This window comes from Argopecten irradians, chromosome 6, assembly GCF_041381155.1.
Source record: "Argopecten irradians isolate NY chromosome 6, Ai_NY, whole genome shotgun sequence".
Classification (NCBI taxonomy): domain Eukaryota; kingdom Metazoa; phylum Mollusca; class Bivalvia; order Pectinida; family Pectinidae; genus Argopecten; species Argopecten irradians.
The window spans coordinates 8,260,302-8,288,101 of NC_091139.1; the positions used below are offsets into that span (position 1 = coordinate 8,260,302).

Consider the following 27,800-nt stretch of genomic DNA (forward strand, 5'->3'; position numbering starts at 1 on the left):
AAAACATAGGTTGTGTATAGAATCTATCTCTACAGAGCCCAATGAAATTCAATGCCAGTAAATTTACTTAAATTCATTTTCTGACTTCATCCAAACATCTTTATAAATTATTCCCATATTTTACATGTGATGGGGAAAGAAACTTCAATTTGTAAATTTAAAGCCAACAGAAGTTATGCCCCTTTCCCGATCTTTGTACATCAATATCCCAATGCAGATTCCACGATCTCACAACTTTCTATAAACAAACTTAAATTTCCCAGATAGTGACTAATTTTTCTCTCTTCCTTTATGAATATTATGGGTTAAACATAATACATGAAGAGAAAGAATACCAAAGGAAACCACAAAAGCTTGGAAATAAAATATCAATATACAATCATATAGATATCTGCTGAAGTACACAATAATTATATATATACCACCAAATAATACAATACCACCAGTTACACAGTATCTCAAAGCAGGGCTAATGGACATCAAAAGTTTGGGAAAGAATTTGTATAAAAGATAACCTTGAGATAATAAACAAATTATAAATATACAGTCAAACCTGTCTTAATAACCCCCTCTGTATAAAGACCACCTGCTTAATAAGACAACTTTGCAGGGTCCCTGATGGTTATTTCAGCACAATTTGACCTGTGTATAAAGACCGCCTGGTTATAGGGACCATTTTTTCAAGGTCCCTGGGGTAGTCTATATAGACAGGTTTGACTACCATTTATCAAAAAATTGATTGCCATTAATCCTGCTATGCTAGATGAGACGTGATTATATAACATAAGTAAACGATGATGACCAGAGAGTAAACTGACCGGTGGTCAGTAACTATTCGGTTTTACCTGCTGGGGTACTGTAATCTCCTTCATCCTCCACTATTTCTGCATAGTCTGATATTCCTAAAAACACATAAAATTGAAATACAACATTGACTGGTATTCCTGATAAAGAAACCTACAATACAAAAGTTGTTCGTCAGAGCAAAATTGTTAATAATTGCAGATTTGATAAATCAGGGGTTCTAGAAACAGTTTCTTTATTGAGATTATTTCCCTTGTAGAAAGCCAGGATCATTGTGCGGTGATGATCTAATGTGTAGTAGCTGGTGGCTACATCACAAAGCAATATATATACTGGTCCCATGTTATACAGACAGTTCACTGTAGTGTATCACTCAATCTGACAATCATGACAGCACAGACCAGTCCATTTCTCAACTTTAGCTTATCATATGAGATATCAAAGAACTGATCAGTATTAAAACTCAATGTGTTATCACTGACCTAGTGTAGATATATCTCAAAGTGTTATCACTGACCTAGTGTAGATATATCACAATGTGTTATCACTGACCTAGTGTAGATATATCACAATGTGTTATCACTGACCTAGTGTAGATATATCACAATGTGTTATCACTGACCTAGTGTAGATATATCTCAATGTGTTATCACTGACCTAGTGTAGATATATCACAATGTGTTATCACTGACTTAGTGTAGATATATCTCAATGTGTTATCACTGACCTAGTGTAGATATATCTCAACGTGTATCATGTGTTATCACTGACCTAGTGTAGATATATCTCAATGTGTTATCACTGACCTAGTGTAGATATATCTCAATGTGTTATCACTGACCTAGTGTAGATATATCTCAATGTGTTATCACTGACCTAGTGTAGATATATCTCAATGTGTTATCACTGACCTAGTGTAGATATATCTCAATGTGTTATCACTGACCTAGTGTAGATATATCTCAATGTGTTATCACTGACCTAGTGTAGATATATCTCAATGTGTTATCACTGACCTAGTGTAGATATATCTCAATGTGTTATCACTGACCTAGTGTAGATATATCTCAATGTGTTATCACTGACCTAGTGTAGATATATCTCAATGTGTTATCACTGACCTAGTGTAGATATATCTCAATGTGTTATCACTGACCTAGTGTAGATATATCTCAATGTGTTATCACTGACCTAGTGTAGATATATCTCAATGTGTTATCACTGACCTAGTGTAGATATATCTCAATGTGTTATCACTGACCTAGTGTAGATATATCTCAATGTGTTATCACTGACCTAGTGTAGATATATCTCAATGTGTTATCACTGACCTAGTGTAGATATATCTCAATGTGTTATCACTGACCTAGTGTAGAATATCACATATCACTGACTAGTGTAGATCCAGTGTCTAGTGTAGATATATCTCAATGGTGTTATCACTGACCTAGTGTAGATATATCTCAATGTGTTATCACTGACCTAGTGTAGATATATCTCAATGTGTTATCACTGACCTAGTGTAGATATCATGTTATCTGACCTAGTGTAGATATATCTCAATGTGTTATCACTGACCTAGTGTAGATATATCTCAATGTGTTATCACTGACTAGTGTAGATATATCTCAATGTGTTTCACTGACCTAGTGTAGATATATCTCAACGTGTTATCACTGACCTAGTGTAGATATATCACAATGTGTTATCACTGACCTAGTGTAGATATATCACAATGTGTTATCACTGACTAGTGTAGATACATCTGTACATCTCAATGCGTTATCATTGACCTAGTGTAGTAGATATATCACAATGTGTTATCACTGACCTAGTGTAGATACATCTGTACATCTCAATGCGTTATCATTGACCTAGTGTAGATATATCTCAATGTGTTATCACTGACTTAGTGTAGATATATCTCAATGTGTTATCACTGACCTAGTGGAGATATATCTCAATGTGTTATCACTGACCTAGTGTAGATATATCTCAACGTGTTATCTCTGACCTAGTGTAGATATATCTCAACGTGTTATCTCTGACCTAGTGTAGATATATCTCAATGTGTTATCACTGACCTAGTGTTTTAAGTTATTATAACTGTATTTGTGATGAAGTGTCAGTCACCTGTACATATTATAACTAGATCTACTTACGTTCATTAGAACCATTATTATGAGATGACTTTCCATGACTTCCTGTCTTCTCAACTCTGTAGATAGCAAAAAATGATGAGTATTATTAGTCTAAAACTGAATCTATCTTCACATGAAACCACATCAATAATATCACATTTCTCAGCTTAGACATAAAGACTAATTGTCAAGTAACTGTTATTCAACCTTAATATAACTTATCAATTTGAAAAATCACTCATTGAATTACAATACCGACCCAAGTAGTAATTTAAACATAGATTCCATGTAAATATTCCTGCTGGATCTATGAGATTTTGGTGTCCCTGCCATCTGTGCCTATAGCAGGGTCCCAGCCCTCTATCACCTATATTATATACTACAGGGCCTAGTTTTAATTTGTATCCTTGGCCACATTAATTAGCCATGACTAAGCTACATTAGGCCCTGCCTCCCTCAGACACCCCAGTGTTTAAAACTCTAAACAGGAAACAGCTTCTATGTGCCAGTAAGTAAGTTATGTTGACCCCCCAACAAAAAGGTCAACGTTATTATGACTAATAGTTTTTAAGGCAAGTTAATTTAAAACTTTCTTATACCTCCCTAAAGAGATATTTTGAAGTGAGAGCTCAGACAATTATTTGTAATAACCAGATAGTGTAGTGGCCTATAGAGCACTGCCTGAGAAACATGAGACACACATTTAACTGTTGTTTATAGCTATAGGATGTGATCAGAAACACATGTCCTGTGTTTACAGCTATGGTGTCACTTACCCAAGGGATGGTAAACGGGGAATATTTTCACCTGAAACACGCAGAAAAATCAGAGTTAAATTAAATAAACAGCAACAGCAAGATTATTGAAATACAGGGGAAAACACACACAATGAAATAGAATTACACAAACATTAATTTAAGTAAAATTTTCTCAAAAATATGAAAATAATGAAAAGTATACAAGACTTTGCATGAAATTATAGATAATATCGACAGATTAAATATTTAAATATCAACTTTGGTACTCTATGTAATCAGCCAATGACAAAACTGTTAAGGAATTTTTATCACCAGCATCAATGCTACAATAGCTCTTTAAGCTCTTTATCTATCTGGCACCTTGACAATGAAACATGCATCCACATCATTAAGAGTTCTTTAGCTTCCGATCTAGATGTTACGGCTTTTATATTTTTGGACAGTCCCATGTTACCCTTTGATTATCCAAAAGCCCATTCAAAGGCAACCAAATGTGTATGGCTCTTAAAGATGCTTTATGACGTTTTAATGTTTAAATGAATGATAACAGGAATGACAATATTGATGAAATTCTGATTAAATATTGAACATGAATTCTACCAATCCATCATGCCAGAAAGAATGGTGTATATACTCTATCTAGTGAATCACTACAGTACAAAAAGAAAGTATGAAATAAAAGATCTAGTCATACAAAATGTTCAAGGACAAACATTGGCATGTTGAACCAGAGGGTGTCGGAGTGTACTTGTCAAGTGTTATCAAAATTAACTTAAAACTATCATAACCCGTCTAAATCAGAAGAAGTAAAACATATAAAAATATAGTCTGACTTTTATTTGAATGAAAATTTTTTGTTGGCTTTTATTTAAATGTCATAAGATAACAACAGCATTAGCTCTGTAGATGTGCCTATTTTAGGACAGAATTCTAGCATTTAATGTGGGAGAAAACATTACAAAACATGCTGTATGGTGTGTAACCATAGGAACCCAAATCTGATTGGTCGATTCAACACCTTGTATTCAGTCCAGTAGAAACAATATTAATAATAGTTTTAAACACAGGGATGTCACATGAGGAGCACACAAATATAACACTGGTGAGGATGTTAAGTTGGGAGGGGGATATCTGTGATATAATGTTCAAATGGTGCGGGGTAGTTTAGTGAATGGGAATGGTCGGACATGGAATAAATCATCAGTCTAAGGTCATAGGGATACAATATTTAATTTTCTTATCTAACTTCTTAATTTATACATGCATTCCACTGTTATCTAAAACCAGACTTAAATCAGATGTATTAACATTTAGCCACACAAACAAAAAATATGTAAGATGATACACTGCCACAAACTGTTTCTGTACTTAATTATAATTGATATAAAAACTAAATTTAGACTGTATCTACTTGTTAGATAAATACATGGATAAAGATATATATATGTTTTTTTTAAATTTCTAGTAAAAGACATAGGATATAAACACAAATAATCTTTTTCTTGTTAAATAAGCATTACTGAATGTTTAAATTAAATTCAATACATCACATACAGTTATTATGACTTATTAGGTAATCTTGGGTTACAGTTATTTTTGTCCATTTTTGTTGCCTTTAAGTATATTCTACTGATAGAACCAGATATTATAGAACTAGATATATAGTCACACATGCTCACGATAGAAGTACCCAGCCTCTTATAGGCCGAGGCTGCTAACTGTAAAACCCATCTGTTCTTACTGACATTGTATCTGGTGTCTAAAGAAAATACAGAAATGGCCCCATAATGGTGGGTTGTTTTAAGGGAAGGGCTAATGGAACCTTGGAGAATCTATCATATATTGATGCTCATAACGGAATATTAAAAGCATATGGAAACAGATTTATTTAAGTATTAAACTGCCTTTATGGTCTTATGATTCTCCCAGGATTGCCAACAAGTTGAATAATGTGCCTTATGATTTATATATCTTTGATTATTATGTAATGAATATCAATATCAAAGTCATAAACAAATTTCATGACTGACAAATTTAAAAATTTAATTTTTTTTTTTTTTTTTTTTTTTTAAAGTAATAAGAAAGCTCTTCTACCCCTGTGTGTAGTTTACACATATTCTACATAATGTATATGGGTAACATGAGGTTGAAGGTTTGTGTGATCAGTAGCGGTGTGAGAACACGAGGATGACTAACTGTGACAGTAGAATCACAGACAGGTTTTACACTGGACACCAGGGTACAACACATGCAAGGAAAACCAACACTGGTGACAACAAACCTCGGAGATCTAAGATATTGAGATTCTCCTCTACGGAAGACTTCCAGTCGGACAGAGCTACAAAACAGTCCAAGGGCAATAACTCACTAGCACCTGGTTCAGTCGTATTTTTATATCTCGAATTTTTTGTTTCATTATTGAAATAGCTTCAGTCTTCAATATTACCAGAATATATTTGATAGAATTCACAGATAAATTCAGAAGGTTCAATAATTTTGTTTTTTATTTTTGAAAATTCACATTTAAAATAATTGATAAGCAATTTGTTTTAAACAAAACTTTCAAAGTTTTAAAGGAATATTTTCAGAAAAAAATATATCTAAACATCGAGTTGTAAACTGAACTGTAAAATAAAAATAAAAACCTTTTTATTGAATAAGACTTGAGCATAAATTAACAGAACCTATAAGTGAGAATCAGACAGATACAAAGATTTGAACTCAGAGAATCTAGACAACAAAAAGATTTGAACATGAATCCAGAGCCTAAATGTGATGGTCTATGTTTCGGGGAAACTCACATCGTTTGGTCCAGAGGGATGTTGTTACATTGTGTACCAGTCGACAGTAGCCGTCCATCAAGTTGGCCATATCCTCGGCCTCCTCTAGCGTACTACAGATAATGGTCAGCGCCTCGGTCGCCCCAGCTATCTTTATCTGTAGTACACCCTTGGAGTCGGGTGTGGCGTTAGTCTGGATCGACTGCACCTGGGCAAAGTCGGCCATGTGTGTCGGCTAAAACAAACAGATTATTGTCATTTAGAATTTATTAGTGACATTTTCCTTATTCTGTTAATATCAGCCAAATACAACTCTAACATGTTGTACCTTTTAACTCTCTTCTGAAAACTTATTGCATTGAAACTCAGAAAGCAGTTGTTCAGGATTATTTTATTCTTTTTTCACTTCTATCATGATCAAACAATATCATTTGCTTGTTTGTGTATAAATAATGAATTACTTTGAATATAATAAATGGTTATAATAATTCAAACTTGGAAAGCATTCAAAACAGAGACCTGGCTTGCATATAACCAGATGGTGAAAGCAGATTGTTACAATTGTCATTTGGCTGCAAAGGACGTGGATGGGTGCTTTGCCAAACATGGGTTAACTTGTACCAGACAGGGGCTTATAACCAGACATGGGCTAATAACCAGACATGGGCTTATTACCAGACATGGGCTTATAGCCAGATATGGGCTTATAACCAGACATGGGCTTATAACCAGAGATACTTATTACCAAGCATTAGCAAAATGGTAAGTGAATATAATAAAAGCCTATGTCCTTGTGACTTACCGACGAGGCCTTCTCAGTGAGGTAGCTAATTCCTACTTCTGGTCCTATAACTATCTCCATGGAGATACTCCAACCCGTCTGATGATAAAACAATACATCAATAGTTAGGACATGTCCTAAAATTATATTGATAATACTTCTAACATTTAGAAAAAAAGAAATCAGTAAGTTATCCTCAGTGTTTTGAATTGTTATCAAAAACGTAGTATTTCATATAAATTTGTTTTAATCAAAATCCATACCATGGTTTAACACATTTATCAAATCCACAGAAACATATAATCCATCCTAAATGGAAGATAACATTCACTCCCTCAAGTTAAACTTTGTGTAAGAAAAAGCTTTATCTCAAATTCTTCAGATATCACAAGCGCATATCACATGGGTTTTTTTTTATAGAGGTTTAACTAACTGGAAAAGCTGTAGAAAAAACAGATGCTTTTCATGATTTATTTAAACTTGAAAACTTCTCCAGTTTTAAATCATTTTATTCATTTGTTAGCCACAAACGTTGTGTTTTATTAGAGCCCCCACACAGTGCTGTAGACACACACTACAACTCACCCCTAATGCACAGTTAAACCGTTCCTGCTCAAACTTATACACCGTCTTCAAAGTTTCAAAAAATTTATAAACACATTCATTCTCTGTAAGTTGTGCATACTGTTTGAAATGGAACTGGATCAGTTTTCGGAGAGTCTTCGACTGTAAAAACAAAATGACATAATCTCAGGAATTGAAACACAAGAGAAAATGTGAGGAATTTTTGGTCTGTTTTTTTTTTTTTTTTTTAAGTTTGTTATTCATGAGATTAACAAAGAGATTGAGAGGGAGAGAAAATAAACATACGGTACAAGCTGTTTTTATCAGTTAGTCGTTCTGTCTGAAATTCACTCGGGCTTTTTATCATAACTAAGAATCGTCTTAACTATGACAAATGGAAAGGAAATTTTTTTTTCTTTATTGAAAAAGTACTATAAACATGAATCATAGGAATTCATAACGATCAATTGATAAAACATTCTCACCAATTTGATCAGTAAAGCAACATATGACTCACTATGTAAACATAAACAATTTCTGCATAACTAATCATAATCAAAAACCAGTGATAGACACGAAATACTGCTTTTTCTCGTGAAATTGATACAGGATATCATGGTCGGTTTTTCTTTGTTTATTTTTTAATTTCCAAAAAATCAACATTCTTTTTGAATTTTTTTTTATCTCAGCCATCAGATGTACCATTAAACATGTTTACAACATAAGATAGTGATACATACCTTCATAGTTTCAGTGACAGACTTAGGAAGGAATCTTTTGAAGCCCACTTCCTTTTCTAAACACTCGAAGTTAGACTTCTTATCAAGAGCTGCTTGTGGCATATCCTTGAAAAATCTCCTGGAATTACAGAGGAACAGAAACGTTAGATCATTGTTGCAGCAGATACATGTAATCATCACATAAGTAAATGATTAAAACAAATGCTAGATCATTGTTTCAACAGATAATCATCAAATAAATTAAGGATGAACAAATTTTACAAAATTGTTATAAATATTTTCAAATTCAGATTTCTGGCTTTGACTTTTTTTCTTACCATAATATAAACTGATGTTCAATACACTATAAAATAACAACAGACTAATAAGTGATTTCTAATTACTTTTAAATGCCACTTGGTGGCAGGATTTGCAAGGCCTATATATATATATATGTTGACAGCATCTACAGGCCTCTCACAAGTTAGGCCTAAAACAGGCTCTTAATGACCAAGGAGTTTGGAGATATGAGTTGTCTCCCTTGTCATATGTGGAGTTATTGCTAGTATCTAATAGTATATTATAATATTCTGATGGTGCAATAAAGATGTTTTGGGGAACAACTGTAAGTAAGGTAGACTGGCCAACAGACCCTGGCACCAGACCCTAAGCTGTTTTTAAAATTTTCTCAGCAGAATTCTTATACTGGTTTACTATTTAAGAGGAGATTAAATGTAGCTCGGTGTTTGAACCTGAGACCTCCTAACATTAGCCAGATGGTTTATCGATTGAGCTATTTGATCATCGAAGATCGACACTGCTACACTAAATTATCTCTCCCTGGTTTAAAACTATAGAATCACACATATTGCAACTACAAAAGTATAAAAATTTTAGCAATAATTTCATTATTCTTGATATTGGTGATGTGTCTATAAATAAGAATGAGAGTATGACACAGCATCCCTCTCACATTATCACAGACACCATTAACTGTGGTATGCTATATCAGGGCCTTTGCACCATTAACTGTGGTACGCTATATCAGGACCTGGCACCATTAACTGTGGTACACTATACCAGGGCCATACATGACGTCATGTCGACAGCCTACACTTCCGTACTCAATAACACAGATATCATTTTATTGTAGTTATTACATCATATTAGTGTTCTCCCTATGATATCATCTACAATACACAAGAGATAACAATCCTTTTATTGATTTCTCGCTGATGTCTGTGGTCTGGTAAACAAAAGATAATAGATCGCTATGATGGTGCTGCCCGTAGATTTGTTAAGACGTATTGCAGTGCAGACATCCAAGCTCAATCGAGCTCAATCATTTTGAGGGCGGAGTCCTGTCGTCCAGACTCCTAACGACGGGATGAAGTGTCACAAACAAAATTCTTCTGTTTGTTGTCCAATGATTTTTTTTTCTCTTCCAAATATTGATTTTATCAAAACTTAAAGCTATAAATAAGGATTGGGGGGAAGATCTATAAGAGTAAAGACAAGCTTTTATATAATTTTGATTACATAAGAATATCTCACCTCATTTCAATACAGCCTAGCCGGATAGCAATGTCAGCATCTATGTGTTCCGCTATGTCTCTCATGTAATCATTTCGCACCTATAAAATCAGAAAACAAAATTCTTCATAATTTAAACAGCGATCCAAGATCCAAACGTAAAATCTACCAGGGAATAGCCAAATGGTCCCACATTTCTCACACTTGTCTGGAAACTGACCCAGCGGGACTCCAAGGTGATAGTAAGCTTTTTACTTATTGTGCCTTAAATGCAAGGTTGTTTTCTTGTTTATTCTACCTATGAAGGTATATTACTGTGGGTATGTGTGAAGAATACCTTTATCATAACGGTCTGATTTATTTTGTTGATGTTATGAATTTTTCCTCTGACGAGAGTTGCAATAGAATTTGGTCCTGACTCAGAAACCTAACAAAACTGCTTCCAATTTCTCTATAATATTCCAGAATTAAACAATGAACTCCGATTAGGAAAAAGAAAATGTGTTGTAGCTTCGTGGTTCTATAATTAACCATTTTGTCAAAATCAAATCAAATTATGCTAAATTTTTCCACATGCTATATCTCAAACAAAGAACTGCATGAAAGCTTTCATGCACTGTACGTGCACATTACGTCAAATGAAATGATATATGTTAAGTCAATAAACTGGAACGTAATTTCAGTAATTGTTTATACGTATCACACAGAATGGATGACTACACAATAACAATGTATTTGATGGTGGTATAAGCCCACAGAGGGAACATTAGATCTGTTTATCAGACATAATCATATATACAACAGGTGTTCCCCAGCAGGAACAATGCAAATCAATATCAACATTTAACACCTGAACATCTATGAATGAAACTACGTCAACAAACGTCAAGTAAACGATAAACGTTTATAGCGTACCACATCAACAAACTATCCATGTGTGAAGTATTTTATTGCAGCTATAGAAAATAGTGCAGTGTATACCGATTCACCTTTTGAATCATCCTCTGATCGATAGCTGTATCATACCAACGTCAATCCCTAATATCATCTACACTCACATCATCTTCTAATCGATAGCTGTATCATACCAACGTCCATCCCTAATATCATCTACACTCACATCATCTCTTCTAATCGATAGCTGTATCATACCAACGTCCATCCCTAATATCATCTACACTCACATCATCTTCTAATCGATAGCTGTATCATACCAACGTCCATCCCTAATATCATCTACACTCACATCATCTTCTAATCGATAGCTGTATCATACCAACGTCCATCCCTAATATCATCTACACTCACATCATCTTCTAATCGATAGCTGTATCATACCAACGTCCATCCCTAATATCATCTACACTCACATCATCTTCTAATCGATAGTTCTATCATACCAATGTCCATCCCTAATATCATCTACGCTCACATCATCTTCTAATCGATAGCTGTATCATACCAACGTCCATCCCTAATATCATCTATACTCACATCATCTTCTAATCGATAGCTGTATCATACCAACGTCCATCCCTAATATCATCTACACTCACATCATCTTCTAATCGATAGTTCTATCATACCAACGTCCATCCCTAATATCATCTACACTCACATCATCTTCTAATCGATAGCTCTATCATACCTATCCATCCCTAATATCATCTACACTCACATCATCTTCTAATCGATAGCTGTATCATACCAACGTCCATCCCTAATATCATCTACACTCACATCATCTTCTAATGATAGCGATAGTCCATCCCTAATATCATCTACACTCACATCATCTTCTAATATAGCTCTATCATACATACCTATCCATCCCTAATATCATCTACACTCACATCATCTTCTAATCGATAGCTATCATCATATCCCAAACGTCCATCTACACTCACATCATCTCTAATGATAGCTATCATACCAACTCCATCCATCATCTTCTAATCGATAGCTGTATCATACCAACGTCCATCCCTAATATCATCTACACTCACATCATCTTCTAATCGATAGCTGTATCATACCAACGTCCATCCCTAATATCATCTACACTCACATCATCTTCTCATCGATAGCTCTATCATACCTATCCATCTCTCAATTATCTACACTGACACTGGTTCATCCCTCTGTGAAAACTGTCCCCCCAGCTATTCACTATCATAATTTTGTAGTTTGAATTCATCACATGTTTGTTGCTGTATCTATAAAATGACCTTTATGCCATTGGTTATTATTGCACTAGAATTTTTGTGTGAAAATTTCTTATGCGTCTTGGGTATGGTAATTGTGTTATAAATGTTGAAATTAATATTTCGCTGATTTTTCTAAAATTCTAAAAGTTCTGAAATTGCAGTAAATTTACAGAAATCAGGTCGTTGGTTTGAGATTATAAGTGTATCTCTATATCAGTCGAGATCCTAGCTCTAAATAATTGTCAGTTTCTATAAAGTAGTCTAGATATCATCTTATTTCAATGAATTCTAATCCTGTAAGTTCCAAAATAGAATCCCAATACACTATAACTATACACATCCAAATGATCAGAAGATTCATCCTGAACGATTTGTAAAAGCGTGACCAAATTTCAGTGGTCATTGATTAAATCTCCTCAATAGTACCACACAGGTAGATTTATATTACAGAGGCTGGAGGCAACGAAGTCATTATGAAACCATAACAAAATATGATACAACACTTCTTATTGTTGGAAACAAAGTCATGCTCATAGGATGCTCAATTTCACCTTAAATTTCAACAACTAATGTTGTACATTGTCCAGGTGTCAGTTTCAAAAATCAGAAAACAATTAAAACGAGAAAGAGCTAATGAAATAAACACGAGGTGAATCACTGTCAATGCTTTTTACCGAAACCTCTCAGAAATATGGAGTTTTTTAATCCATGCCATATAGAACTAGAGAGAAATCAATTATTTACAGAAATGCTTGCCACAGCAACACACGAGACATATATAGAGAATACTACGACAGAAATCTTACCCTACACTATGAATCCTAAACGAGGCTCATCAGAACGTTTCTGTCTGTCTCATAAATAAGGAAATATCAATTTTCTCTAGTTTATTTTTGTAAGTGTGCGTCATGCTTTCTTCAAAGTGTAATATTTCATTTTCAAAATATTTATTTCAGCCACATCTAAATGACACACAACAGAAAATCCAATTGTTCTTATATAGGAACATCATCGATATCATTGTCATCGTCTCCGTCGCCATCTCGTAGGAATCATCATTAACATTAATCTTTACCTGTATTGTTTTTATTTTCCAATAAATTTGAGATGCCCTCTAGCCAACTTATACAAATATTCTTGCTAACAATCACTTTCACTCAGAAATTCTCCAAGAAAGGACATTATAACTTTGTTCTTTCAAGGAAGGTAATAATAAGCTAATGGGTTTGTTAAATTGTTAATCACCTTATAACAGATCAAACTTTGATTTATAAAACGCGGAAAGCTCATTTGAGAGAGTCATCACATTTTGTTGGCGTTTTAAGTAACTACATTAGACAACAAAGACTGATTATAATCACGCCACAGAAGCTAACAGACCTGTTGCTGCTATTATGGTATATAAATCATCGATGGATGAAGAATTATTAAATAATCATACCACCGAAGCTAATTACAGATATCTTTGTACTGACATGATGAGATGCCTAACTTTTCTCTAGGTATTTTTCCGTTACATCAACACCTACACCATATAGCCTCTCATACTCAGTAATATAAAAATGGCATGTTATTGACTGATGACAGACATGGAGGATATAGATTTTACATCATCACATGTCTAATGTACATCCTCATCAAACCTCTAGGAGTAAGGGGGAGCCAACTTACCATCAACACAGACCACCTGGACATATCACATCCTAAATCTAGACTACCAATATAATGTTTCTATAGCTGTGCAAAGTTTTCTTATATTTGTTTAAATGTTTCTCTTTTCTTCAGACCACAAAGGAGGTGTACCGTGTGTAGGTAGGACTGGTATGGCACCTTTCAACAGTAGTTTTATCAGTAAATCTTGGAATCTAGCGGGTGTTGGCTTTAAGCTCCCTTCATCACAATATCACTTCTATACTGGTGAGATCTTCATGTCTGTGTAGTAAATTTGTAACGGCTAACAAAACAATACCACCATTCTCACACCGACTTAATTTATATGCACACACTGTCTCAATCTTAATAGATTTAAAGGAAAAGAAATCTAACTTCAAATAGGTTTAAATTCACTCTCCCACTTAGGGAACCTGATGTAATCTGTTTTGATGTCTATAACTCAATCTATGAATTATTATCTCATTTAAATTCCAGAAATATTTTGAATTTCAATTTACTGGATTTCTGACATCTTGAATACACAGCCAGTTTTTTTTTCTTCCTTAATAACAGATAAGACGATAAAGCTGTTGGTAAAGATCAACTTCAATCGCATAAAAGAAAACCGCTACCCACTAAATGACGCATAAATAAACAACAATCTCTTCTATTTTGAACTGAAATGCTTCAATACCTGTAACAAAGAGCAGAGATCTCATTCTCTTTGTTTTCAAACCTTAGTGCAATTTTAAACGCCAACTTTATTACGCAAGACCGATTTAATTGTAACATGTAATAACGGAGTCAATGAATGATAAACTGCCATCGTAATAGACAGGTTACGTAAGACTCGGTGATCTACACACGAACAAAGTGCCTAAATTTACGACAATTATCGTCCAATTTTTAGTGTTTTGTTGAGATATTCCAGCTCATTGCTCCAGAAGATAATATCAATATGACACACCCAATCCCTGATAATCACGATGCTTTAACAAGGGGTGCAGTATTGCAGTAATCTACCCCGGATTCTACTCACAGTGAGCTGTGAGGTAGTGAAACCCTCACTCCAGCCGTCCCTTATCTTATACCTCTATCAGACAGCAGTAGTCGTCTTGAGGAGCTCAATCACACACAAACACAACATCATGGCAGGAGTAATGTTCTCACATTATTGCAATATTCTGGTGAGCATTATCAGTCGGTGAATAAAAGTAATGTTCGTTAAAATACCACAATTTTGTGTAAAACAGAGTTACCTGCTCTTGATGGGAAGGAATTGATTGTTACGTCGTTTTCTTTGAAAAAATGTATGTAACACCCAGAAAAACATGACATATCACAATTAATGCCAACCTGCAAAAGCACCTAACACTTAGAAATATACAATTTGTTATTTGCTTGATAGGTTTAGCATTCCATTAACAGTCAAGGTCATTTAAGGACAGGTCACTAGGTTTAGGAAGTTGAGAAAGCCGGAGTACCCAGAGAAAAAATGACCACCATACAGGCTGTACCTTTCAACTGTCCCAGATGGGATTCAAACTCAGATGAGATTCAAACTCAGATGGGATTCAAACTCACGACCCAGAGGCGGAAAATATATCTGGACATCTTAATTTAATCATTCTGCCAGCATAGCACAAGAAGTCTTATACTATAGGACTCCTACATCTGATACAGTGGGGTCATAATTATCCATTAAACACACTAATACTGGACTTGAATATAAAAGATTATTATCCTTTATCTGTTTATTCATTGTCCTGAAGCTTTATACTTACAACAATCAAATTAATTCATTGTATATCATAATGCCCTTGTTGTACTTATCCAAAACTGATGTTGTTGGATTTATTGTAAACTTTTGAAAGGCTAATTCCATACCTATTAACCATAATTCATGAAGTTTTATTGATTTGAAGTTTCACTCTAATGTACCCTACACCTGTGCTGGTATCAAATTTCTAATGGAATCATACAAATGAGACGCTTCACATGGCACATCAAAATAATCAATGTTAAACAGAAGCTTTTTTACAGGACAGGAAACAACATTTGAATCAATACTCCAGGTGAGTCACACCAATATTTAAGGTAAATTATGCAGATCCCCTGTAACCAGTGGCCAGACAGACCGGTCAAAGTGAAAGACAAAATAATGCATTGACATCAATAATGACCGTCTGCTACTCTCTACAGAACAATAACATCCAGCTTCAAATCAGGAAAAAATCTTCCAGCTCAGGCCATGTTTAATAATTAAACCAAATATTCAGGGAAATGGAAATGTCTTGATAGAGTGATATTAGACCTTGAATCTAATACCATTATTTATCCATTGAATTTGAATTGTCTTTATCTATACGACCATGTCTTTTATTAAGGCCAACTGTATATCTAGCATTGTTCAGCATAAAAATCATTACACAATACTACATATAAAATTACGTCTGTAATAACAACAAAGCCAACCTGACTGAGTTCATTGATTATTTGAATAGATGCTATATGACAATATATCTATCACCTATACAACACATGACTGTTGAATTGAGACAGGAAGATATACATCACAGGTGCGTGGGAGTGTTCCGAGGTCAAAGTGACACGTACAGGTGAGCACAGGTGATAAGTACGACCATACATCAACATCAGCAGGGACCAGGTAATTACTGGTGAGCTCAGCACTTCCTCTCAAAGGCGAGAAACGTAATCATAGGATAGCTCAACACTTCCTCTCAATGGCCAGAGACATTATACATGTTTCAAGTGTTTGTCTACTTTATTTTCGTCATTCATGTCCAAAAATCAGATAAACAAGCAGCAAAGCATTAAGGGTATAAACTAACAAAACTCACAAAACATGTTTGAAATATGTACAGGTAGCCATATTCAGTATAAATAGACAAAGGACTACTAAATCTATGGACAAATGGGATAAAAACTTATTATAGATCAATACTAATATTGTATCAAAACCATTCTGGATTTGCACTGCCCATTCTTGTGGTTAGCCACAAATTAAAAAAACTTAGCTTCGTCACATCCAGGAAGCCAATAGCACAAGCCAACTACAAACCACAGGAAATGTTGTGTGAAATTTGGCGTGACTTTCATTATCAGTCGTACTCTCCCAACATCAATCAACCCAGATATATACTGTCCAATGGGAGGAATTTAAATGAGCCATTTCACTGGATTATCACAGTGTATCAATGAAACTGATGTACTCGAAAACAAAAGATAAATTTCATACTATAACACTATTTACACTTTGTTTGTTTGTTGGATTAAATTAACGACCTATTAACAACCGGGGTTATGTAAGGACGGCCGTCCATGTATGCGGTGTGTTGCATGTATGAAATGCGGGTATGTGTTTTGGGAGACTGTGGTATCATTTACAAAATTATTATTTGAGTACCGTCACTTAAAACATCACAAGAGTAGAGTTGATGAATAATTTTCTGTGTTATTTTTTTCACTGGAATACTCTGAAATCTTAATGATCCACCCACAGTGGTCATGTGGCCAAGAGTTTAAGGTATCCTGAGTCTTGACAGCCTCGGAGTAAATTCAAAACCCACTCTAGCCTAGCTCACCACCGAAAAGAATGACACAGAGCGATGAAGTAAGAAGAAGCTCTCTGATCATCCTGATTGACATGTCTCTTTTCAATCTCTCGGAGTTAATCACTATACGCTGATTTATTTGGATATCACACCTCAATCATTCCAGATATCTTTCCATCATGTAGCTACCAGCTACTACAAAAAGATGCCACATTTTACTGACTTTTACTATTATCAAAATTATGTCCCAAGTTTCACTACCAGGTTTGGCCCTATATGAATTATCCTTACAATACCATACCTGATCATATAGATAGTAGAAGGTCACTTTGTCCTTGGTGTACAGTTCTTGGAAGCTCTTTGGAAGGTACCGTACTCTTAGCTCGTATCTGGAACACAAAAAGAACCAATTCAGTTACATAAAAAAATATCACAGACATATATAATATCAATAGGATTTTATGTGTATAGATAGAGAGTTTGGATAGAAAAGGCGATCAAGGTGGTCGTCTGTTAACTATTACAAAGTCAATTAGTATTTATTTACATTATCAGGTCTTCAATGTCTACCACATGTTTCCCGTGTAGAGCCCTCCACCTGTAAGCCTTTATATATCTAATGATTTAGTTCGCTCGTGTAATAAGGTCTAATTATCTTGATGTTCTCTATAAATACTCTCCCCCTTACAGCCATAGATCTCTTTGTGTTTATTAGTTAAATAAAGACGACAGGTCTAATTGCCGATCATCAACAATTTAGACATGATCAATGGTAATTCCAGACCTCGACTGACAAAACCTCTATAATACATCTGTATACACTATACATAGTCATGGTGTTTCTTAAATAAGCTGATGTGCTGTCTTTTGTATGCATGCATTTACATCTTCAGAATATAAACGCAGAGGGATTTAATGTCATTATGACATAGATATATCAGGGACTTTAATCTTAATATCAGGGAGAATGAAGTTCACAATTAGGTCACAGTGACCTTGATATCAGATATAATACACTATGACCAAGATATAAGGTAGAATGTAGGTCACAGTGACCTTAATATCAGATAGGTTATATGTCATTTTCGTAACCTAGATATCATGTCGAATATATGTCACAGTGACCTAAATATCAGACAGATTATATGTTATTGTAACCTAGATATCAGTAAGAATGTAGGTCACTATAACTATGATATCTGGTAGAATGTCAGTCACTGTATATAAATTACATAGTACCCTGTTTCCTCCTACTAGAAATTCAGAATATGTATATCTAATTATATATAGGTCATGTTTGAGATAAACTTTGACCTTATAATGCCCTCAGTGAAATATTTCTATTTTTTCTCTCTGTGGTTTATTATATAAAATATTCCATCCTAGATTGAACGTTAAGATATATTGCATGATATAGAGTATTATGGAAGCAAGCCAAATCTAGTACGCTGCTCTGGTGAAGCTATGCTAATACAAATCTGATATCATAACTTCATACATTATAAACCAAGTTGGATGAAATTTGACCTCCAGAGACAGAGGGGCTTAAGGCTTTGTGTGAATTCACTAGAGGAATACTCTGGTATTGAGAGAATTAAGATATATACAAGATAATAGCTGTAGCCTTGGTATTGGCCAGTGTATTGTGTCCAGTATATATAGGTATATATTGTGGATGCTCTCCATAGAACAGGTGTCAACACTAACCCACAACACATGTGTGTAGCATGTGTTCTCTCCCCTGTAACCTCACCATTCTTTACTTTCTACTCCTCCCAAATACCACCTCTCACAATCAATAACCCCCTCCTTTAAGATAAATGTCCCCCACCATCACCCCAACTATCCCTTAAGTCATTCCACCACCATTTTTCTACTACCTCTACCCTTCAAAAATCTCCCCTCTCCATCTTTTTCCTTTGATCTTTATCACACAACATTAATGATAGGTAACCCAAAACAATACAGAAAAGCTGGAAGTTCTCCCTATAAACTGTTTCCATCAGTCCTAGATCACAACACAAGGCCAATGATCCAGTGAGGGATTTAAGTATGTTATAGATACGGAAAGGATTAAATTAATCAGTAACAGATGTTCCAAAGTCGGTCAGATGTGACCAAAACCAGGATTGATTCTCATGAAGTGGAATGTATTAATGTTGTTGTGACAGACTTAGTATATAATGTATAGCAAAGGCAAGGTTGCACGCATCAACTACTAAAAGAGGACCTTCACTGGAATAGTGAGGTTGCCATCATCTTCATCCTCATAATGGCTTGTTGTTGATGATGTCTGAAGACACCACTGATGCCAGATAATTCTATTTAGGGCCTATCCACATCTAGAGCACTGCAAAGTAGGGCTGGGTATTGGAAGGTCTAAAACGATACGATACATATTGACGATACAGTCGACCTTTTTTCAAATACAGTTCACCGTTGTGTTTTGAATATTGTGACAATAAAAGATAATTTTGATGTTAAAACATTCTATAACATGGGGAAAATCTACCAAACATTTGATTGGTTTATCATCTGTGTTAATTAATTTCTGTCAATTCGTATTCTTAGTTATCAAAAGACATTTCTAATCCCTCTACTAGGTGACACAGATGCCTTAAACACTTGCTTTTGATTGAAATGCTCTAACTTGAATGATGTTTTAGAATAAATTTTGTTTGAAATTTCCTATTTCTATAACGAAAACAGTAGGTTGAGTTGTTAAAACGATACAGCGATATACAGGATGTTAGTGTATCGATATTTGATACACTGCTGAAAACCGATACGTATTGGTATATCGATATATTGATCCAGCCCTACTGCAAAGGATACAATATCTATAGATTGGAAAATGAGTTAGCCACCAGCTACGTCATCATAATGACTTGCTGGTGATGATGCTGTACTAAGACACCAACATACTTTAAGGTCTTTGCCTAGCTGTCCTCAGCTAGAACCCTACAAAGCTAGACCATCAGTACACCTGTATGTTTGGCCTGAACGAGATGTACTTATAGATCACAGACACCATCCTCTATAGTTCCCTGTTAATACAACCATACAGGTGTTCTCTGTAGTAGTGATGCTCACCACAAACTCTCGTTAACCTGTCACACCTGTCTTGCTTAGGTTAAGGCGGTCTTATCGTTTATCATCATTATCTATCATAACTGTGACCTCCTTTAATTCCCTTAACCATAATTCAATACACAAGACAGTAGAAATCTAATTATTAATATTTAAATTCCCGAATTCATAGGCATCATACTTCATTTTTATTGCAGACCAATAGCTAGGATTTTCAACTGTTGTTGGCAAATGACCCTGCATATGAATGATGTGCCAGGTTTAGGATACAGAGGAAAGCTGGAGTACCCAGAGAAAAAACATCAGTACCTGACAACTGCTCCACATGAGATTCAATTTCATGACCCAGATGTGGAGAGGTTGTGGTAGTATGTCAAGAAATTTTAATCAGTCTTTGGCCATCGAGGCCTAACATGAGTTTCTGTATAGAATTAGGTAATCTCATATATCAAACGGTGCTATATATCACATAGATTCTCCATTTTATCATATTTTTTGTTTTGTGTAAAGAGAATACTTTCAAATAATCAAAATTGGCAGTGATGCATGGATCATTTATATTGACCAGTTGTGTTGATGTTTGAATATTTTATTGAGACGGTCATATTGAACCTCAGAGAAAACACCCACCTATATACACCAAGGGAAACCTAATCCAGTAGTATTGTATAGCAGCTGACACATATTGTCACTCTCAAGCCTCGCGTGATATACAACATTAAAGCATTCACAGAAATTATTTAATTTGAATATAATCATGGAGGAAATGGGATCTGTATTCAGCATATTTCACTTTCCTATCCGACAGTCTGACTGATAGCTTCAGCAGATCTCGACAAAGCTACTGGGGTCAAAGGTTACCATCTGTTCCTGATCCTTCAAACAACCAACTCTCACACTATCTTGTTATTTACATTTTGTTTTCAAACTATCCTTAAAGAAAAAGTTTCCTTTTTATATGTGTAAATTCAACTCATGTGAAAGAAGAATTAAAATGCAATTGAAGTAAAATTTCAGGGGTAAATTCTTCCACGGGTTTCTGTTTTCGATTATTTATAAAAACTAGCTCATATCCAGTTTCCATGCCACTAATGGCTTCCAGATTCAACAATGTCAAGTTTTCCTTCTGAACCTGTCCATTACCATCCAATAAATACAGGGGTATATACAGAGGACCTTATCTCTATAGCTGTAGTGCATTTCAGCTACAGAAACACACTACTTAACTGGTACAGTTAATGTAGAGTGCTTGTGAAAACAACTTGGTAAATGGAATCTTAAATTCTAAATGAAGGGCATACACATGTTTATTTTTCTAATTTATGAGCCTGAAAATCCACCATTATAGAATATTTCTATCCTTCCACCCCTCCCGTGGGTAATGTAACACTCCACTGGACTGTGAAACAATAATGTGCCACAGTGATGTGTGGTCAGCAGGGTTGATCAGTTAATATGTAATTAACCATAATGCTAATTACAGAGTATAATTACAATGTCTCCCACTAAGCCATAATAACCAGATACCAGCCCACCATCTATCAGAATAGACAGATTTGACACTTCTCAAGGCTGTGCAGTGTTTATTGACACTTTCCTTGGCTAGACAGAGCTTACCATATTACAAACAAGGGACAGAACTCCCAAGGGTCCAGCCAGCTATGGGTCAGAGGCTCTGAAGGGAAACAAGCCAGCTAATGGTTAGAGGGCTCTAGAAGGGATCTAGCCAGCTAATGGTTAGAGGACTCTGGAAGGCAAATGGGTTCAGCCAACCATGGTCACATGTAATGGCTCTAGAGGAGAGGGTGTGACCATCTAATGGTCAGAGGCTGTAGAGGGGAAGTTATAGTGAGCTACTATTGAGAGGCTCCTGAGGACTGGGTCTGACCATCTTATGGCTCTAGAGGAGAGGGTGTGACCATCTAATGGACAGAGGCTCTAGAGGGGAAGTTATAGTGAGCTACTATTGAGAGGCTCCTGAGGACAGGGTCTGACCATCTTATGGCTCTAGAGGAGAGGGTGTGACCATCTAATGGTCAGAGGCTCTAGAGGGGAAGTTATAGTGAGCTACTATTGAGAGGCTCCTGAGGACAGAGTCTGACCATCTAATGGCTCTAGAGGAGAGGGTGCGACCATCTAATGGTCAGAGGGTCTAGAGGGGAGATTGGAGCCAGCTACTGTTGTGAGGCTCTAGACAGGAGATTGTCAATAAGGCCAAATAACATATGTACAGTAAAACCCCTATAACTCGAACAGCAGGGGACCAGGTCAATAGTTTGAGGAATACGGGGTATTCGACTCATCCGAGGTTGGTCATGATCAACAGTCAAAATGTCCGGTCTCAAACTATGACAGACAATGCACGACAATGGCATTTTAATTACCCTATCTTTCAACATTCTTTGCATATATCGTTTGATATCGTTTACATCTTTCGATAAATAACATTATGTTAGCCTGTCGAATGAAACCAACAAAGAAATTAAAAAAAAAACTTTTATAATTAGGCGGACGTCAGCAATATCTTCCACCTCTTTTGTCATTTCACAATGCGTACTTTCTATAAACACGGATCAACAACTTCCGTATTTTCGTATTTACAGCGAAGATTATTACGAGAGAAACATCAATAACTTAATGCCTTTTCTGAAATATTCAAATAAAGTTAGCATCAAACAACTACTTGCGATCGTGTAGGTAGGTAATAATGACACCGTTAATCTCTTAATTACCTAAAGGCTCGACACGCCAACTGTATAAACACAAGATTGTGAGCAATTATCCGTGTCGGTTGGTGCAGTCAGTTGTGACACAGGTAAAAAAATCTCAAGGGCTGAACACCTGTTCGACGAATACATGGGTAAATACTATGTATTTGATGAAACGGGGACATAATTCTGTTCGAGGAATAAGGGGTATTCGACGAATAGCTGTTCGAGCTATCCGGGGTTCTGTTACATAGATTATATAGGGAGACGGTCGGGACCGTACGACAAGTTCGACGAATAGCAGGTATTCAAGGAATCCGGGTTCGAGTTAGAGGGGTTTTACTGTATCTGTTTCAAGTAATAGCCTTGATCAAACTAGTACTGCTTGAAATGATCTGACTTATGAAATATCATACAATCTGACCAATGAAATATCATACAATCTGACCAATGAAATATCATACAATCTGACCAATGAAATATCATACAATCTGACCAATGAAACATCATACAATCTGACCAATGAAATACCATACAATCTGACCAATGAAACATCATACAATCTGACCAATGAAATATCATACAATCTGACCAATGAAATACCATACAAGCTGACCAATGAAATATCATACAATCTGATTTATGAAATACCATACAATCTGATTTATGAAATATCATACAATCTGACCAATGAAATATCATACAATCTGACCAATGAAATATCATACAATCTGACCAATGAAACATCATACAATCTGACCAATGAAATATCATACAATCTGACCAATGAAACATCATACAATCTGACCAATGAAATATCATACAATCTGACCAATGAAACATCATACATCTGACCAATGAAACATCATACAATCTGACCAATGAAACATCATACAATCTGACCAATGAAACATCATACAATCTGACCAATGAAATGAAACAATGACCAATGAAACATCATACAATCTGACCAATGAAATATCATACAATCTGACCAATGAAACATCATACAATCTGACCAATGAAATATCATACAATCTAACCAATGAAATATCATACAATCTGACCAATGAAATATCATACAATCTGACCAATGAAATATCATACAATCTGACCAATGAAACATCATACAATCTGACCAATGAAACATCATACAATCTGACCAATGAAATATCATACAATCTGACCAATGAAATATCATACAATCTGACCAATGAAACATCATACAATCTGACCAATGAAATATCATACAATCTGACCAATGAAACATCATACAATCTGACCAATGAAATATCATACAATCTGACCAATGAAACATCATACAATCTGACCAATGAAATATCATACAATCTGACCAATGAAACATCATACAATCTGACCAATGAAATATCATACAATCTGACCAATGAAATATCAATGAAACATCATACAATCTGACCAATGAAATATCATACAATCTGACCAATGAAATATCATACAATCTGACCAATGAAATATCATACAATCTGACCAATGAAATATCATACAATCTGACCAATGAAACATCATACAATCTGACCAATGAAATATCATACAATCTGACCAATGAAACATCATACAATCTGACCAATGAAATATCATACAATCTGACCAATGAAATATCATACAATCTGACCAATGAAACATCATACAATCTGACCAATGAAATATCATACAATCTGACCAATGAAACATCATACAATCTGACCAATGAAATATCATACAATCTGACCAATGAAACATCATACAATCTGACCAATGAAACATCATACAATCTGACCAATGAAACATCATACAATCTGACCAATGAAACATCATACAATCTGACCAATGAAATATCAATGAAACATCATACAATCTGACCAATGAAATATCATACAATCTGACCAATGAAACATCATACAATCTGACCAATGAAATATCATACAATCTAACCAATGAAATATCATACAATCTGACCAATGAAATATCATACAATCTGACCAATGAAACATCATACAATCTGACCAATGAAACATCATACAATCTGACCAATGAAATATCATACAATCTAACCAATGAAATATCATACAATCTAACCAATGAAACATCATACAATCTGACCAATGAAATATCATACAATCTGACCAATGAAATATCATACAATCTGATCAATGACAATCATACAATCTAACCAATGAAACATCATACAATCTGACCAATGAAATATCATACAATCTGACCAATGAAACATCATACAATCTAACCAATGAAACATCATACAATCTGACCAATGAAATATCATACAATCTGACCAATGAAATATCATACAATCTGACCAATGAAATATCATACAATCTGACCAATGAAATATCATACAATCTGACCAATGAAATATCATACAATCTGACCAATGAAATATCATACAATCTGACCAATGAAATATCATACAAGCTGACCGATGAAACATCATACAATCTGACCAATGAAATATCATACAATCTGACCAATGAAATATCAATGAAACATCATACAATCTGACCAATGAAACATCATACAATCTGACCAATGAAATATCATACAATCTGACCAATGAAATATCAATGAAACATCATACAATCTGACCAATGAAACATCATACAATCTGACCAATGAAATATCATACAATCTGACCAATGAAATATCATACAATCTGACCAATGAAATATCATGCAAGCTGACCAATGGAACAGCATACAATCTGACCAATGAAACATCATACAATCTGACCAATGAAATATCATACAAGCTGACCGATGAAATATCATAAAATCTTACTAACGAAACCTCATAAAATCTTACATCTACATTTTTCTGATATCATGATCATGCATAACATGTTCTATTTTTTTTGTAGAGCCAGTAAGTTATTTGAGATATTTTCACAACTATTTCTTTTGATTTGAACAATCCATATTACATGTAATTTATCATTTACGGTAATGTGGGAGCCCAGCATTACTATCAGAAACAGAGAAGCAGACAGAAACCTTGATAATCCCCATTACATTGTGTATGTGAAACACAGTCTAGGTTATCAAGTCAAAGTAAGCACTCCAGATTACTGCTGTTTGAAAGTGGCCCATGTCTGAAAGGGCCACCTTTCCACTGTACCTAACTATTGTACACTCGCCAATTTGTAAACCAACTTCAATCAAAGATGCCAAGAATTTGTCACTAAAAAATGTACATCACAACGATTTGTGATATGTGTACTATAATAACCGTGGTATAATGTACCAGGAGATCCAGCCGCCATATAATATGTAATGTGGGGATATGATGTTGTTTTTCTGTCCATTGCTGATTATCATCTGAGGAATGTCTCATTCTGCCATGTCCCTCAGTATACTGCATGTGTGATGTGATTGTATCTATGATTTGGGAGGCAGTGGCATATTTGTAGTTGGCTGTGCGAGGAATACTGACAATGACAACTAGCAGACAACCTTGACTAGTCACATAAAACTTTGAGCGAACAATTAAATCATCTGACTTCTAATTTGCGAGCACAAGAACAAAACGCATCTTACAGCAGTTAATAGTACTAGTTGGTCCCTAGCTCTTCCAGTCCTGAAACTTAAATCTAAAATCCTTTCAAAACAAGACCTTATCATAAACGAATTTGAAAAATTCCACAATGACACAGTAATTTTTTATGTGAGAAAACCATATCAAGGAAAAACCATATCAAATGACCAGACTATTACTGAACACTTCTTTGAAACTCGTCCAAAGTAGTCTCCTCTTTCATATTGTCTTCTAGCTACCGGATCAAGTCAAAATACCAGGGCAAAAATGACTTCGATAGCAAGACATGATATAGTCTACCTAAAATTACACAGCAATTAAAAACATCAACAAACAGAAACTAGAAGTAACGTAGGACAAGACAGATTGTATTCTCTGGCAGCTTTCATGTTGGACTCTCCCGCAATCTGTTATTGAATGTGTCCTTGGAAAAAAACCATTTTATTCAAAGTTATGGCCAAAAATTCAAAACGCCTTAAATACTATGTCCCATGAGGTAACAACCAGCTACAACAAATATAGACAGATGTACTGAAGATAGCACAGCCTTGAACAAACAGGACACCATCTTCAAATTGCAATCCAGGATGTAAGCCATATCAGCAGAAATATCAAATATATTACAGACGCATAAAATATACTTGTTTATCATCCAATGAACGCCAATGTGATTCTCAGAGTTGAGGTTTCAAGTACCTCAACAAAACAAAACTGAAGACATGTCAGTTACCTCAACTAAACAAAACTGAAGACATGTCAGTTACCTCAACTAAACAAAACTGAAGACATGTCAGTTACCCTAACTAAACAAAACTGAAGACAAGTCACACACTAAATGGAATAACTCTGGGTACACGTAGCAAGTTTGAAACTTAAACCAGGTACATCCTTACAAATGGCTCTGGCTATTTATGGAACGT

General features: G+C 35.0%; 1 protein-coding gene across 1 annotated transcript in view; it reads right to left on the bottom strand.

Moving 5' to 3' along the window:
• Positions 1-27,800, bottom strand: part of LOC138326186 (focal adhesion kinase 1-like) — a 63,844-nt gene that overhangs the window by 16,461 nt on the left and 19,583 nt on the right. The window contains 10 exon segments of the mRNA XM_069272314.1: positions 846-902; positions 2,967-3,022; positions 3,722-3,752; positions 5,985-6,041; positions 6,505-6,718; positions 7,286-7,363; positions 7,850-7,990; positions 8,569-8,686; positions 10,102-10,181; positions 17,817-17,904. Of these exon segments, the coding sequence (XP_069128415.1) occupies positions 846-902; positions 2,967-3,022; positions 3,722-3,752; positions 5,985-6,041; positions 6,505-6,718; positions 7,286-7,363; positions 7,850-7,990; positions 8,569-8,686; positions 10,102-10,181; positions 17,817-17,904 (920 nt within the window).